This window comes from Ursus maritimus, unplaced genomic scaffold (genome assembly GCF_017311325.1).
Source record: "Ursus maritimus isolate PB19 unplaced genomic scaffold, ASM1731132v1 scaffold_8, whole genome shotgun sequence".
NCBI classification, from domain to species: Eukaryota; Metazoa; Chordata; class Mammalia; order Carnivora; family Ursidae; genus Ursus; species Ursus maritimus.
Window position 1 is genome coordinate 43,682,375 of NW_024426996.1, and position 15,016 is coordinate 43,697,390.

The 15,016-nt window shown below is 41.6% G+C and overlaps 2 protein-coding genes across 5 annotated transcripts in view; both read left to right on the forward strand.

The window, feature by feature from the left end:
• The window catches only part of TEC (tec protein tyrosine kinase), a 131,789-nt gene extending 122,660 nt beyond the window's left edge, over nucleotides 1-9,129 (forward strand). The window contains exons 15-18 of one of the 3 annotated variants that reach the window (XM_040625083.1): nucleotides 3,383-3,447; nucleotides 6,300-6,418; nucleotides 6,502-6,659; nucleotides 8,070-9,129. In XM_040625083.1, coding sequence (XP_040481017.1) covers nucleotides 3,383-3,447; nucleotides 6,300-6,418; nucleotides 6,502-6,659; nucleotides 8,070-8,153 — 426 coding nt within the window. In that variant the 3' untranslated portion in view covers nucleotides 8,154-9,129. Of the gene's footprint in view, nucleotides 1-3,382; nucleotides 3,448-6,299; nucleotides 6,480-6,501; nucleotides 6,660-7,613; nucleotides 7,767-8,069 lie in introns of those variants that run through there. The other 2 variants (XM_040625082.1, XM_040625084.1) reach the window with 2 other exon arrangements.
• Nucleotides 9,130-10,661: 1,532 nt separating this feature from the next.
• TXK (TXK tyrosine kinase) overlaps nucleotides 10,662-15,016 on the forward strand; it is a 57,675-nt gene continuing 53,320 nt past the window's right edge. The window contains exon 1 of one of the 2 annotated variants that reach the window (XM_008701458.2): nucleotides 10,662-11,126. In XM_008701458.2, the coding sequence (XP_008699680.1) occupies nucleotides 11,111-11,126 (16 nt within the window). In that variant the 5' untranslated portion in view covers nucleotides 10,662-11,110. The remainder of the gene's footprint in view (nucleotides 11,127-15,016) is intronic. The other variant, XM_040624989.1, reaches the window with a different exon arrangement.

A 15,016-nucleotide genomic window follows, 5' to 3' on the forward strand; every position in this document is an offset into this window, starting at 1 on the left:
TAACTACATAGGTCATTGTTTCTAAGCAAGTTACCATATATTAACTATTTGATCTCCATAAAAATCTCATGTGATAGCTAGTCACAACAGTCTGTCTGGTCATTGTTGTTTGATAAATTAGCATGAGAGAAGTGAAATGACTTATGCAAGGTGATAAATGGGGAAGTTAAGGGTTGACTCCTCCTTTCACTAAATCCTAAACACTTTTCCACTCACACATGTACACAGAAGCTATAACAGGAATCCTTGGTTTATTTTCCTGATTTCTGATGTCACTTGGAAAACATGGAGGCCCACATGAACTCCTGAGAATACTGGAAAAAGGAATCTATTGCTGGTTCTAAAATATGGTGCTGGAGACACTTCCTAATTTTTCCCCTCCCCTACTCTTTCTCCGTAACTTCTCCATTTTTTTTCTCTTTTTTTCTCTGCCTGTTTTCCTCAATTGTGTCTGTTTTCAGCACGACGACAGAACTATCAGTTCCTATTAAACCTTCAAGATCATTCTTTCACTAAAAAGAATGTGATCCTCTACTTGGGACTTTTTTCCATGTTTTAGTTTTAACTTTCTTGTCATAAAGCATGGATGCATTTCTTCTGGAATAGCAGCAAAGCAGGTAAAAAAGATGAGACAATCAGCTTAAGCAGACATTGCTTTTATAGGTATTTAACATATATCAACTAACATAATCATTATAATAACCCTAAGAAGTAGGTACGATTATTATTTTTCACTTTACAGATGAGGAAACTGAGGTGTAAATGGGATAAAATAACTTACCAATAGTCAAGTATAGTGTGGAGTCAGGATTTGAACCCAGGGAGTCTGGCTCTAGAGTCCACACTAGAGCCACTGTGTGATGCGATCTCTAGACTTAGGGCATAATAAAAAGCTGAAGATTTGCGAGTGAAGACTTGACTTCTAGATGTGTTTTAGGGTAGTTACCTAATCTCTCTTAGATTCTTTTTCTGCATCTGTAAATTGTGAGTGGATTATAATATTGGTTTGCTCTCAAGACTATTTTTCTCCCAGCTTTATTGACGTACAATTGACAAAATTGCATATATTAAAGTAAATACCATAATGACTTGATATATATATATATATATATATATATACATTATGAAATGATTATCAAAGTCAAGTTAAATATATCCATACCTCACATGTGGTGAGAATGCTTACGATGTACTCTCTCAGTAAATTGCAAGTAAACAATAAAGTATTATTAATTATTGTTATCATGCTATCCATTAGATCCTCAGAACATATTGAGTTCTACATTTTTTTAAGATTCCATATGTAAATGATATAGAGTATTTGTCTTTCTGTTGGGCTTTTTTCCTTTAGCATAATGCCCTCCAGGTTCATCCACGTTGCCACAATGACAAGATTTTTTTAATGGCTGAATAATATTCCACTGTATAGATATACCACATCATCTTTATTTACTCATCCGTTGATAGACAGTTAGATTATTTCATGGCTTGGCTATTGTGAGTAATGCTCCTATGAATATGGGAGTTGAGACATCTCTTTGAGGTACTGATTTCATTTCCTTTTGTATATATTCAGAAGTGGGATTGCTGGATCATATGGTAGTTCTACTTTTAGTTTTTTGAGTAAACTCCATACTATTTTCCACAATGGCTGTACCAATTTACATTCCCACAAATAGTATACAAGGGTTCCCCTTTCTTCACGTTTTCTTCCTTGACAACCTTTGTCATCTTTTGTATTTTTGATCATAGCCATCCTGACAGGTGTGAGGTGATATCTCATTGTGGTTTTGATTTGCATTTCCCTGATGATGAGTGATGTTGAGCACCTTTTCTCGTACCTTTGGCCATTTGTATGTGTGGCTTTTTTTGAAAAACTGTGTATTCAGGTTCTTTGCTCCTTTTAAAAATTGGATTATTTGCTTTTTTGGTATTGAGTTGTATGAGTTCCTTATGTATGTTATATATTAACTCTTTATCAGATATATGGTTTTACAAATCGTTTTTCCCATTCTGTAGTTTCCCTTTTTTATTTTGCTGTTTCCTTTGCTATGCAAAGGTTTTTAGTTTGATGTAGACCAGTTATTTATTTTTGCTTTTGTTGCTTGTGCTTTTGGTGTCATATCCAAAAATTCACCAGTGAAGCCATCTGGTCCTGGGCTTTTCCTGTAACAAGACTGTTTTAAAGATCGCATTATGTAATTGGGGCAAAGGACTCTGTAAAATAGATGTGATATAGATAACATTCATTATTGTTATTATGCTCAGTGATAATAAAGAACATCTCTCTGTCATATTGAAAGTTGTGAACTAAGCACCTTCCTCTTTTTTTGTACTTTCAAAACTGATGAAAATCGAATGCCTACGTGAGTGTGGCAGACTACATCTGTCCAAACAGAGCTTATCTTGGTGAAAGCAATTTTGATAATTTCGTGCTTATGATATTGACATCACCATGGTAGGTTTGGTGAAGGGAAGATTCTGATGCTCCTGTCTTTTGGGCAAAGAATGCTGTTGACCATGAAGTGAAGTAATGATAAGATATCCCCGTAGGAAGATGGGGGCAAATCTGGGGAACTTTAGAAGAGACTCCTCTTAAAATGCCGTCAGCAGGAGTAATCTCATATAAGTGGAATTGCCACATACAGAGAATAAAATGCTAAAAGCATCAGGAACAAAAATGCATCTTAGTCCATAGGTTATGGCATTAAAAATATTGTTATTATGTTTTCCTTCTGAGAAATACTATGTCTTGCCCTTAAAGAATGGGCAAGAAAATATAATTTACATAATCCAGAATTATATTTGCCCAATTTCATATGTCACATCACAATATAGTGGAAACATTATAAATGACAAGGTAAACGCTGTTACACATGGCTGTTTTTTGTTTTGTTTTGTTTTTTGGTTTTTGGCTTTTTTGATGAGATCAGGATGACCAATCACTGAGCAAAGCTATTGGGTAAACGATCAGTTACCTATCACTTTGTTGTGTGTTATTAAACTCACCTAATGAGAACCTGGATTAAGGACTTCAAGAGATGTAGTCATTATTAATAAGAAAATCTGACAGTTCAGTAAGAATAGAAATGGGAGGAGGGAAAAGTAGGTTGACCTTGTTAGTCTTCATTTAGGTATGACAATTGGCAAAGTCATATAATCATGTCTTATTGCACATATGACCTTCTGACCTGTCCTTCTACCCATTTTTTCAAATGCATTTTGGAGACATATCCACGGGGTTAAATCCAATTTATAAAGAGACATTTCCACCTTCCGTAAATGTTGACTGGGCTGTATTAAATTGAATAGAAACAGAATCTATATTTTTCTACTTTGTAGAACTTTGTAACTAATATACCATTGAAATGTTGTTTTCCAGGCTGCCAGAAATTGTCTAGTAAATGAGGCGGGAGTTGTGAAAGTATCAGATTTTGGAATGGCCAGGTAAGGCTGAGTCTATGTGAACATTTTCTGTCAATTTTGGATTAAATTAATATTTTACCTTTGAAGGTATAGAAAGCCTGACTTTTTTTTTGCAGTTTGACTGTGTCGACTTCTTTTTCTGAAGCCTATTGAAGAGCTGTTTTTAAACCACATCTTTTGTTCCATTAGCAAAATATTTGTAGTATCAATCATTTTCATAGGAAAACTAATTGATTTTTCTGCTTCTTCGTGTGTTTTTGATGTAAGGCAATAAAATAATTAGATTATATTTTGAAAAATTTCTTTGCTGAATATATCCATTTTACTGTTACTGTGGGCTTTCTCTCAGGTAAACAGATTGTTGACAAATGATGACTGTTTCATGATTCATTATGTGGTGTCAGGTGATAGTCACATTAGCTTGTAGAATTAATAAGCACAGGAATAATCTGCAGTGATGAAGTAGAAAGGAAATCTTGTTAGCTGTTCGGAGATAAGTTCATTCATTAAAAAACAAAGTATACATTATGATGTTAATCATTCTCTCCACTAGGTGGGAGTATAGTCTGTTAAATATTCTACTTTCATTTCTCCCTGGCGGAGGGTTAGATTTCTAGCGTCTTTTGTTTTCACAGAAATGTGTTTAGGAGTAAAGTTCTTAGAATACCTAGTCTGTTGTGTTTTTATTCTCTTAATTTTTGTAATTTTAATAGAGTGTTAGAAAAGACCTTTAAAAAGTATTATTTGTCCTCTCCCTCCTCTGTCCGTTCCCTCATCCATACGTCCATCCTTAAAAACACTAGGTACCTACTGTGTACGGGGTGTTAGGCTGAACCATAGCAGAGAAGAAGGCATATGAGCCCCTGTCATATGCAGCTTATATTCAGGAGGAGAGAGAGACATAAGACCTGAGAGAATTGCAAAGAGAGGAAAACCCAGCGATGGGACCAAGCGAGTGTCAGCACACCAAGGCCTCTGGCCCAAATGTGACCCAACACTTCTTTTCGTTCAGCTTGTGAGCCAACAATGGTTTTCCAATTTTTAAGATTTTATTTATTTATTTGAGAGAGAGAGACAGAGCAACAGAGATAGCAAGAGAGAGCACGAACAGGGAGGAGAGGGAGAAGCAGACTCCCCATTGAGCAAGGAGCCTGATGCAGGGCTCGATCCCAGTGCCCTGGGATCATGACCTGAGCTAAAGGCAGTTTAACCAACTGAGCCACCCAGGTACCCCTGGTTTTCCAATTTTTAAATGGTTGGCAAAAATCAAAAGAATTTTAGGACATGTGAAAATTATCTGAAATTGAAATGTCGGTGTCCATAAATGAAGTGTTACTGGGACACAGCCTCACTGACTACGTGCTGTCTGTGGCTGCTTTCACACGACAAAGGCAGAGTCGGAGAGTGGTGACAGACCATATGGCTTGAAAAATAGGAAATATTCACCATCTGGCCTTTTACAGAAAAAATGTGCTCCCCCCTTAGATAGAGGTCACGTGGGGCTGGTGGGGTGGTTGGGCGCTGAGTGATGGTCCAGGCAGGGTGATGGTAGCTACGTCCGATCAGGTGCTCTGGAAGACCTCTTGGAGACTGGGGTATTTGGACAGAGACCAAAAAGATAGAAGTAGCCAATGAGGTGGCGATATGAGGTTAACATATCCCAGGTGGAAGAGACAGCAAGTATGAATGCTCGAAACTTGGGACAAGCTTGGCCTCCTCAAGGAATCGGAAGAGGGCCAGGTGGTTGGTTCAGGGCCAGCACGAGGAGCAGTTGTCAAGGCCGCCCAGCTCCAGGTCACACAGGCCGAGCTTAGCTCGTTGTGAGAGCGGGGCTGCTGCCTGTCAGGACAGTCCTCACCCAATGCTCTTTATGTGCTTTTTATGAAGACTTTCCTCTGACAGGCTGTCCTTCAGTTTCCCATGTTGGATTTTTATATGTTTGGCTTTCAGAAAATCTATGCTTTGCATCAGCCCCTCTAAAACACTCATTAGACCCTAAACTCAGACCCCCCTGCCGGACGGGCATGTCAATCCCACTCCCGGTGCATTGTTACCATGCAGCAGAGGGACTTTGTGCAATGACTTGAATGTTTTCTCATGGAGCTTTTAGAAATTAGCTTTAGATGTTCATATATTACGCAAACACATTCCTCTTGTAAGTACATACTGAACACGTTACAGAAAGGGCTGAAGTCTCCATATCTACTACCACGATCCAGGGTCTTCCCCAGAGAGAGCCACAGTTATCAGGTTGTGTGTGTCCTTCCAGAAGGATGTAAGTATGCTTGCATAGCAAAAAGTACAGAGTATGGTTTTGAGTGAGTGTGTGTGTGTGAGAGAGTGAGGAATGTCATAGTAAAAAAATCTACCCTCCACCATTTACAGATGTCATTTTGCAATTTGCTCTTTTCATTTGCTGTAGGTTTAAATTGTACTCTGTGCAGTCGTGGGGGCCAAAAGCACGTGCGTCTCCAGACACGCTGCACCACTTCCTTTAGAGCAGCTCTGCTTTAGATGTTTTACATGTGGGGCCTTTGGGTTAAATTTTGTTTAAAGAACAAAACTGCTTAAAAAAAAAAGTAGCTCACTCTTTTATTGTGTCCTGCCTCTATTGCCTTATAAAAAAGAAAAACACACAGACAAATGAAAGTGCAGATACTAGTGTTACAAAGCGTCCATCGCAAGCACACGAGTGATTCTCGGGGGAAGGTGGAAATCACCAGGCGTGGCCACGGAGGCAAACATTTAGCTTCAACCGGATGCTTGTTGGACTTCAGTCAACTGTGTTTTTGATTCTAAGAGGGGAAAAAAATTGAAGAACATGTGCCACATCGTAACTCAGAGGCGTAAACCTGTGGTGTGTCTTACTTTAGGTACGTTCTGGACGATCAATACACAAGTTCTTCTGGTGCAAAATTTCCAGTGAAGTGGTGTCCGCCTGAGGTGTTTAATTACAGTCGCTTTAGTAGCAAATCCGATGTCTGGTCATTTGGTAAGAACGTGGTCCGTTTCCCCTCAGCTCTACTCTGAAGAGGAAGTGGATGCATTCTCTGGTAATCCTTTATCCTTTTCCAGGTGTTTTAATGTGGGAAATATTCACTGAAGGCAAAATGCCTTTTGAGAAAAACACCAACTATGAAGTGGTAACCATGGTTACCCGGGGCCACCGACTCTACAGGCCGAAGTTGGCGTCCAAATATGTATACGAGGTGATGCTGAGATGTTGGCAGGAGGTAAAAAAAAAAATTTTTTTTTTTGTACTCTCTTTCTGAATCTCTCAAACATTTAGGGATCTGGGCTTGGTAGATTAATAGCGTATAGTGTTTACAGCCTAGTGAGTTAGTGCACGTTTCATATGATCTCTGACTCTAGGTAAAAAGCCAACCCTTTCAAGTCAGTTCTGAATAACAGGAAGAAGAAGGTGAAGAAGTGGAAAATGATAATAATTAAGATCATAAATTCAGGCTGCCACCCCACTCCAAGTGGAAATCCTGTCACAGCTGCCTAAATTAGGGACTGAGGGAATAAGTCTGGAGAAGCAGCTCTTCTTTCCACTGGACCGCTTATCTTGTTGAAGTATTACTCTTTCACCAGAGAGGGTTTCTTTCACCAACCCTCAACTTCCCCCAGATCTCTTGACCCACAGTCTTTGGAAGTTTTCCTTCCTGGTGTATTGAAATGTCACCTCGTAGAAAAGATTAGACACCGAAATGATTTTTGAAAGATAATATTAGCTCACGTGTATTGTGTGCTAGGCACCGTACTAAGTGCTTTAGATTTAGTTCTCAAAATAACCTTCAGAGGTGCAGAGATTTTTACCATGACCACTTTGTGGATGAGAAGACCAGGGCTCCTGAAGTTGACACTTGCCCAAGGCCACATTGCTACAGAGAAGCAGAGCCCATGCTCTTGGTCACTTGTTATACTGTCTCCAAAGAACACTTTGGGAGTGGGACTGGGATGGGAGAGGCCTGGGCAGGAAGTGTTTCTGGGGGTGGGAGAGGGCAGTGTGAGCAAAGGTAAAGTGGTGGTAATGAGTGTGGTGTGTGTGCAGGAGGGTGGAGATTGGTCTGATGGAGCAGAGAGCCCACATGAGGGTTTTTGTGGGAAATGAAATTGGATAGTAGGAGGATGGGGGAGGGCACGTGATAGAGGGCACCGCAGATAAGCAGGACTTGATTTTGCAGGCAATAAGGAGCTGTGTTCGATTCTTGAATGGAGACACAAAAGGAATGTCATGGAGGGGCGCCTGGGTAGCGCAGTCGTTAAACGTCTGCCTTCGGCTCAGGGCGTGATCCCGGCGTTATGGGATCGAGCCCCACATCAGGCTCCTCCGGTATGAGCCTGCTTCTTCCTCTCCCACTCCCCCTGCTTGTGTTCCCTCTCTCGCTGGCTGTCTCTGTCTCTATCGAATAAATAAATAAAATCTTTAAAAAAAAAAAAAAAAGGAATGTCATGGAAAGGTGTGTCTGGCAACAGTATGTGCAGGCTAGGGTAGACCCATCTGGAGACACCTGAGTGTTCTAGTCCCAAAACGATGAATACCTTGGACTCGTGTGCTATGTTATGTGAGTTTGAACGTAAGAAGTTATTTTAGGGATGGATTCTGGAACCCACAGCTTCTCTTTGATTTTTAATTGTAGAAACCAGAGGGAAGGCCTTCCTTTGAAGATTTGCTGCGCACAATAGATGAACTAGTCGAGTGTGAAGAAACTTCGGGAAGATAAGTGATGTCGTGGTCCATGGCTTCCAGATTCCGAAGCATGAGGAAGAAATGGCACTTTGTGGCTAACTTTTAATTTATTTAGCACTTGGACAGGTAGACCGTTTTACTTATAAAGTGGAAAAACCTAAAGCATTTGCTTCTAGACCAGTCCTAGTTCTGGGACTGAATCTTTCAGGTTATGGAAACACTGCCTGAGAGATGGTGATTAAAAACACTCACTTTTATCCATCCCACAAGTACTTGAGTGCCCACCTTGTGCTAGGTACGACGCCCAAAGCCTAAGGTTTTCCCATTTTAGGGGTGTACGTGGGGCCATGTTGGCTGGTGTCAGTGGAAGGTCAGGATATTTGGGAAGGGAAAGGGAATTAGAGCCTTGTTCCAGCAACCTTTCTCTTTCCTTTGACTTCTGCAGAAATCTGGGCCTAAGGCATTGTCTAGAATGTGGGTTCTGGATGAATCAGGAACCCATCTTGGTTAAGTACCCCTCTTTTCTTTCGAAAACATCCGTTTTCAAGACTGCCATTAGTATTACATTAAAAAATATTTGTATGCTGTATATATTGTAAATATATATAATATATAAAGATATATATTTATAAGAAACATGAGTTGTCTTTTAATTAAAAATTTTAATTCTGTAACATATGAACTTACCTTTTTAGGACTAGGGACTGTGCCTTGCAGCTGTCAATTTCTCTTCCCCTAGGGATCAAATATTCCTTACTGAAGAGAAAAAAGTCTGGACCTTTCTACCACTAATGCCTCACTAAGGCAGACATGTTTGGCGGTGTCTAATTTAAGCCCCCAACCAGGCCCATGTTTGGGCTGAGTGACCCTGCTCATGGTATCCATAACTAATTGAAGTTAGGTAAAAATTGAACTGGGGTGGGGCACCCGAGTGGCTCAGTCAGTTAAGCATCTGCCTTCGGCTCAGGTGATGATCCCAGGGTCTTGGGATTGAATCCCATTTTGGGCTCCCTGCGCAGCAGGGAGTCTGCCTCTCCCTCTCCATCTGCTTCTCCCCCCAGTCATGCTTTCTCTCTCTCTCCCTCTCCCAAATAAATAAAAATCTTTAAAAAAAAAATTGAACTAGAGACAATTAATGACTTTCTATGTCTTAAGAATCTGCCCCAGGACATAGGTGCTGTAAGTGGAGGTGCTGGGCTCTGGAGCAGAATAATGAGGTGATGTTCACAACAAAGCCTTCCCCCGCTGCAAGGAAGACCCAGGAGCAAGCTCAAATTCTGGCAGAGAGACCAGGAAAAATGGAGGGCATGGTGTATAGAGCTGTCTCCTGGGTGGTTTTCAGGAGATCTGGTTGGACTAGGGTTCCTGGATCAGTGAGATTGTCTAGAAGAGCCTCATGGTAGATCCTGTGATCAAGTTTGTTTGAGTGGATTTCTGACCATTACAATCTCTGGCAAAGACACCAGCTGAGTTAGACCCTTCATTTCTCCTCATGCGTCCAGGGCAAAGAAACAGTCTCTGTTATCAATAGAGGCCGCATATTGCCCCACACATTTTTCTTGGTATTATAGGGGTAGAAAGCTGAGGCACACACAACACACAGGGCCTTTCTGTAGGAGTTTCAGCTGCTCTGGGGACTGCTGTGGTGTCGCCTGTGCCACAGGTGTTGTGTGAACACAGAGCTGTTGCTGGCTGCTCTGAACAGTGCCTCCCTAGGACCCTGGAGAACCATCTCTTTCCCTTCTGGTCTGTCCATCCGCTGAAAGCTATCCTTCCTTATCCTCCTTATAATGGGAAAAAAAATTATCTTATGTCTTGTCACAGTCTGTTTGCCACCTTCCTCCTCATCCTCCTGTTTAACCATACCCCCCTCACGAAAACATATGCACCTTTTAACTGAATTGTAGCTCCTTTAAGGAGTTGGTCATACTCGTTATACTTGAGTATGAGTACCGTCGATTATATCTTTCTCCTTCCTTTGTCCTTCATCTTGACTCCTCCCACACCTCCCTATCCTGTCACATACTTCCCTTTTCACCTGGAGAAGCTGTGTTTAAAGTGCTGGGTGATATTGAAGAAAAAGGAGGACAAAGTATAGTCCTTGTACTAATTGTTACGTATACTATTGATGTGGAAAACAAGATGGATAATACCTGGCAACATTTGGGAACATCTTCTTCAAAAAAATCTTTAAATTTTTCACCAAAACTTAACAAAAGTTTTTGTATAAAAGCATAACGAAGACAGAAAGTGAAGTAAAAATAGAAGAATCCACCCAGAATGCTTAAAGAGATCTTAATCTATAAAGCAGGAAATAGGAAGGGCAATGTGAAAATGCTATGTGCTCATTCGAATTGTTCCCTTTAGCTTTAATTTTTGGTTACGTTTTCCAAGGGGATGAAGTGAAACTCCTAAGTACCTTTTTTATCGATGTTGTTTTTGTATTTCTCAGCCATGGCTCATTTACCTTTTAGGTACATTATTGAATTGGCTTTCCATCCCCACAAAAAAATGAAGTGTCGTAATATGGTCCTTGAAGTATCAGTACTGAGTGGGAGGACAGAACATTCTAGACTTTGTACTCCAGGACCCAGAATCTAATTCTGTTTCTCCCACTGCGTCCCTTGTCCTATCTGCACACCTGTTTCCTTCTCTGTCCAGTGATGTCAGTTTGATTTGATGATTATTAAGGTCTCTTGCACGAAAATTTGGTGACTTCTTGAAAATGTTGTTTGCTGGAGTCACCCACACAGTTGGGAATGAGGAACCAATAGCAGCCACCTTCAGAGATCTGGATGGAGATTATTGAGCTTTCTTATATAGGCCACTGCGTTGTCATTCACACACTTCTCTGAGGTTTTTAGAACAGGAAAATAGGTGGGGTTAACTCTGCTCGTGAGAAACATCTTGGGCGAGCTATGATTTCAGTTAAAAGATGTGTTTTTGTGACTGGAGCGTCACTAAAGAACAGCTCCCGGCAGAAGCAGAGCCATGATTCTTTCCACCTGTAAGTAAGACGGCTTCGTCCTTGATCTTCAAGGCTTGTTCTGGGCTTGTTGCTTACTCTTGAACACCAGAGGAAGGCATAAGGCTTTGAAACTTGGAGGAAAATTTCCCCAGGTGTTGCGACAGGGTTTTGTGTGTTATTCAAATGACTAGTGATGTAACTTTAGTGAATGTTCCCCGTGGAGAATGCAAAGGGAAACAAAACAGTGTCTTTAACTCTGTATGTGTGCGTGGAAATGCAGTTTGAAAAGTATTTGTTTTTAGAGTGATATTTAGTGTGAAGAGCTCAGAGCTCAAGGCTGGGAGACCGAGTTTTAGTTTCTGGATTTGCTGCAGCCTTGGTGGGTCACCTTTGGCCCCTTATGTCAGGTCCTTATCTGTAAAATGGTGCCCTCTTTCTGTCCACCTCCCAGCAAGATAGCATCAACAGAAGCTCAAAATGACATTGTCCTTCATGATCTTAATTTTGGAGTTGCTTTGGAAGACTGTTCAATTCCATGTGCAATTTTGAAAATGCTTATTAATTTAGCTCTATGAGGGCCTTATCATGCAAAAAAAATCATTAAAAAATAAGGAAGGAAAATACTGTTTTTGATTTTAATTCTGAATGACTATAGCACTTGGTTTTAACAAAGCCCAGTCATATCAGATTAAAGCAATCAAAGACCAGCTAACAAAGTTTTTACGTTTCTGATTTTTAAGCGGCAATAGGAAAAACCGATGGCAATTTTTAAATGTCATTTCTGTTTAAGCCATATCACCTCACAGGACCCAACGCTTGTTGGTAGAATTTGTAAAAAACCAGGCTATTCCAGTTGTACTGACATGAATATCACTTACAGTCTTGATCCACTCATAGACAAAATGGGGCTGCCTGTTACCAGAAATACAGGTGAACCAGAGCCAAGCAGAAAGAGCTAAGAAGCAGCAGTTTGTGTCCCCACCGCCCCCGATGGTAGAACGAAGATGAGCAGTGACTTAATAACCTTTTTATTAAAAGCTATCTAAGCATCTGTTTTTCATTTCTCCTGAGGTTAGAACTAGAGAAAAGGCTGTAAATTTTAACAGGAAAGATTTGGTTATATATAAAATAAATAATGGTGAGGGTTGAGACAGGATTAGGTTGCCCAAGGGATTAAATAAGAGACTACCTCTTGGCGGGACTATTTTGAGGATCATTCTGGCTGGCCCAGAGGGGCATGGGTTTGATGAACATTCACTATCTCTTCCAGCTTCTGGTAATTTGTTCGATGCAAGAATCCCCTGTTTATTTCTGCCCTACACCAGGTGCCTCCAGGTGTATTACTGCTCATCAAAAAGTGTTTGTGTGTGTTTGCCAGGCCAGAGTCATTTGCCAGATATGTTTGTTGTTTTAAGAGCTGTCATAGAAGTCTGGCGTGATAGGCTGCTGTAGGGCGGGAGGAGGTCATGGAGAAGGTGAGATACTGGTCATACTGAATGGTGGGGAGAGCCTGAGGGAGGTATCAGAGCACTGCCCCAGTGAAGCTCAGTCTGTGAGACATAATTGGGTACGGTTGAGGTTTCTACCCACTACAGTGGCCCTGAGGACAGACCCAGCCCAGGGGAGTTATTTAGAGGACAAAGCCCAGGGAAAACTAGGGGTTTGAAAAACTTACCTCTTCCTTCCCCTCCACCTCATTTTCACCTAATTTCTCTGCCTTTCTTTTATTCCCAATTTATGAAGTAGAAGGGAAGAAAATAATGATGTATATGAGTGGGTTCTTAAATCTTAGCGTGCCTGAAGCACGCATGGGATCTTGATAAAATGTCGATTTCCAGACTCGCCTCCATAGTTTGATCTGGGGGTGAGGTGCACACACCTGATCACATTGCCTTCCTAGGGCCCCTATTTTTAAAGCCTCCTCTCATTCCTTGTTGTATTCAATTTCCACACCAACCCTACTGAGTTACTGTCTTCTAGCATTACCATTATTATTAATATGAAGATAAAGAGGGTAGCTGCACAGCCACCCCTAAGATGGCCCCAATGGCGTCCACCTCCTGGCGTTCACACCCTTGTGCAATCTCCCTCTTTGAGTCGGAATTGGACCTAGTATCTTATTTCTCATGAACAGAAAATGGTAAAAGTGGTAGAGTGTTCTCTCTGAGATTAAGTCATATAAAGACTGTGGCTTCTGACTTTGTGCTCTTGGGCTATCTCTTGGATTACCGGCTGCCATGCTGTGAGCATTCTCAGCCAGCCTATGGAGGATCCCCATCATGAAGAATGAAGGCACCAAGGCTTGCCGACAGCCGTGGAAGTGAACATGAAGTGGATCAACTCCACCTGACTACAATTTCATGAGCTTCATGAATTTCTCGACCTTTAACTACAGGCCCCCAGCTGAGCTGTGCCTGGACTCCTGACCCACAGAAACTGTGAGATAATAATGATTTGTTTCCAACAACAGATGACAAATCTGGTGGCAAAAGCAGGGAGAACCATTGCACCAAAATCAAACTTGGCCACTTCTACTACGATTTTGCCTCAGGCTGGAGTTGTTCCCCTTTATCAAAAATAGAGAATTTCCTCCTGTTACTATGGATAGTAGCAGATGTGTCTTTTGTTTTTAAATCGTTTCACTTTTGTCCCCCTGCAACTGCCTAGAGTCTGTCATAATACTGGTAACTGTAGCCACCATTGGTAATGACGTCTGTGAGGTTTCCGTGTCCCCTGGCGTGCTGAGACTCCCCTGCCGTTCCTCTGTGAAGTCCACCGGCCAGCAGCATCTGTGCACTTCCTGCTCACTGACGGTCAGTGGACGCAGCTTCCAGCACAGTGCCAACCCTGCCGGCAGGTCTTGTGGCTGAGCACGTCATGTCACAAGCTGGCTCAGTCCTTGGATGTGAGATTTGTGAGCTCGTCATGAATTTTGAGGTCACAGACATCAGTCCTCTAGAAAATACTGCTCTGAGACCTGGGGGCAGGGAGGAGTTGTCTGCAAGATGCCCAGGCCACCTCACATCAGCTCATTTCTGGGAAGAAATGAATATTCTTGCATAGAGCAAGCAATGGCTTCAGGGTGCTGGAATGTTTGGTACCCGGGGGTGTGCCCTGGCCAAGGCTGAGAAGAGATGTGCAGTCTTCAGGGAGGCCCTGCGTTCCCTCACAGCAGCCTTTACTCCCTGGACACGTCTCCTCTGCTGCCCAGTACCCCATCCAGCTTCTCAGGCTTCTAGTCTCCTCACTCCTTCCCCACACCCGGTGCCCCTTCAGGCCCCAGCCTGGCCAAGTACCCTTTTTATCTGCCACCAAATTTATCAGTTTACTGTCACATGAGCAAGACCTGTTTTCTGTTAGTGACCCATGAATCTCCTAAAGTAGTTATTCCTCTTTAAGGTAAGACTCAAGATGATGTCAAAAAAAACAGTTTGGGATTTAACATCGGGTTGTTAACTTATTTTGTCAATACATTAAAAAAGACTAACCTCTCTGGTGACTATCATTTCTTAGGAGCAGGGACATTTTAATACCAAAAGGAAACACACTGGAGTGTTCTTCTAGCATTCCTCTTAGAAGCAGTGTCTTTAATAGCAGGAGGAAGTGTATACACAAAACAATGGATAATTTGACACCTCAAATATATAAAGAGCATAAACTCAGAATAAAGGATAGCTTTCTAAATTGAATAAACATTTCCATGAAAAATTCAGTGTCTTACTTCTTCCCTTCCTCCCTTCCTCCCTTTGGTCTGTCCTTCCATCTGTCCTTCCTTTCTTTCTTTCCTTCCTTCCTTCCTTCCTTCCCTCCCTCCCCGCATTGGTGTGGGTGCTTGGTTTGGCATGTGGAAAGCCTTTTCTGATTCCTGATCCGAGGTAGAATTCCACAGTAAAGGAAAGCTAGCTGTGTGTCACACCTCCCTGATGAGA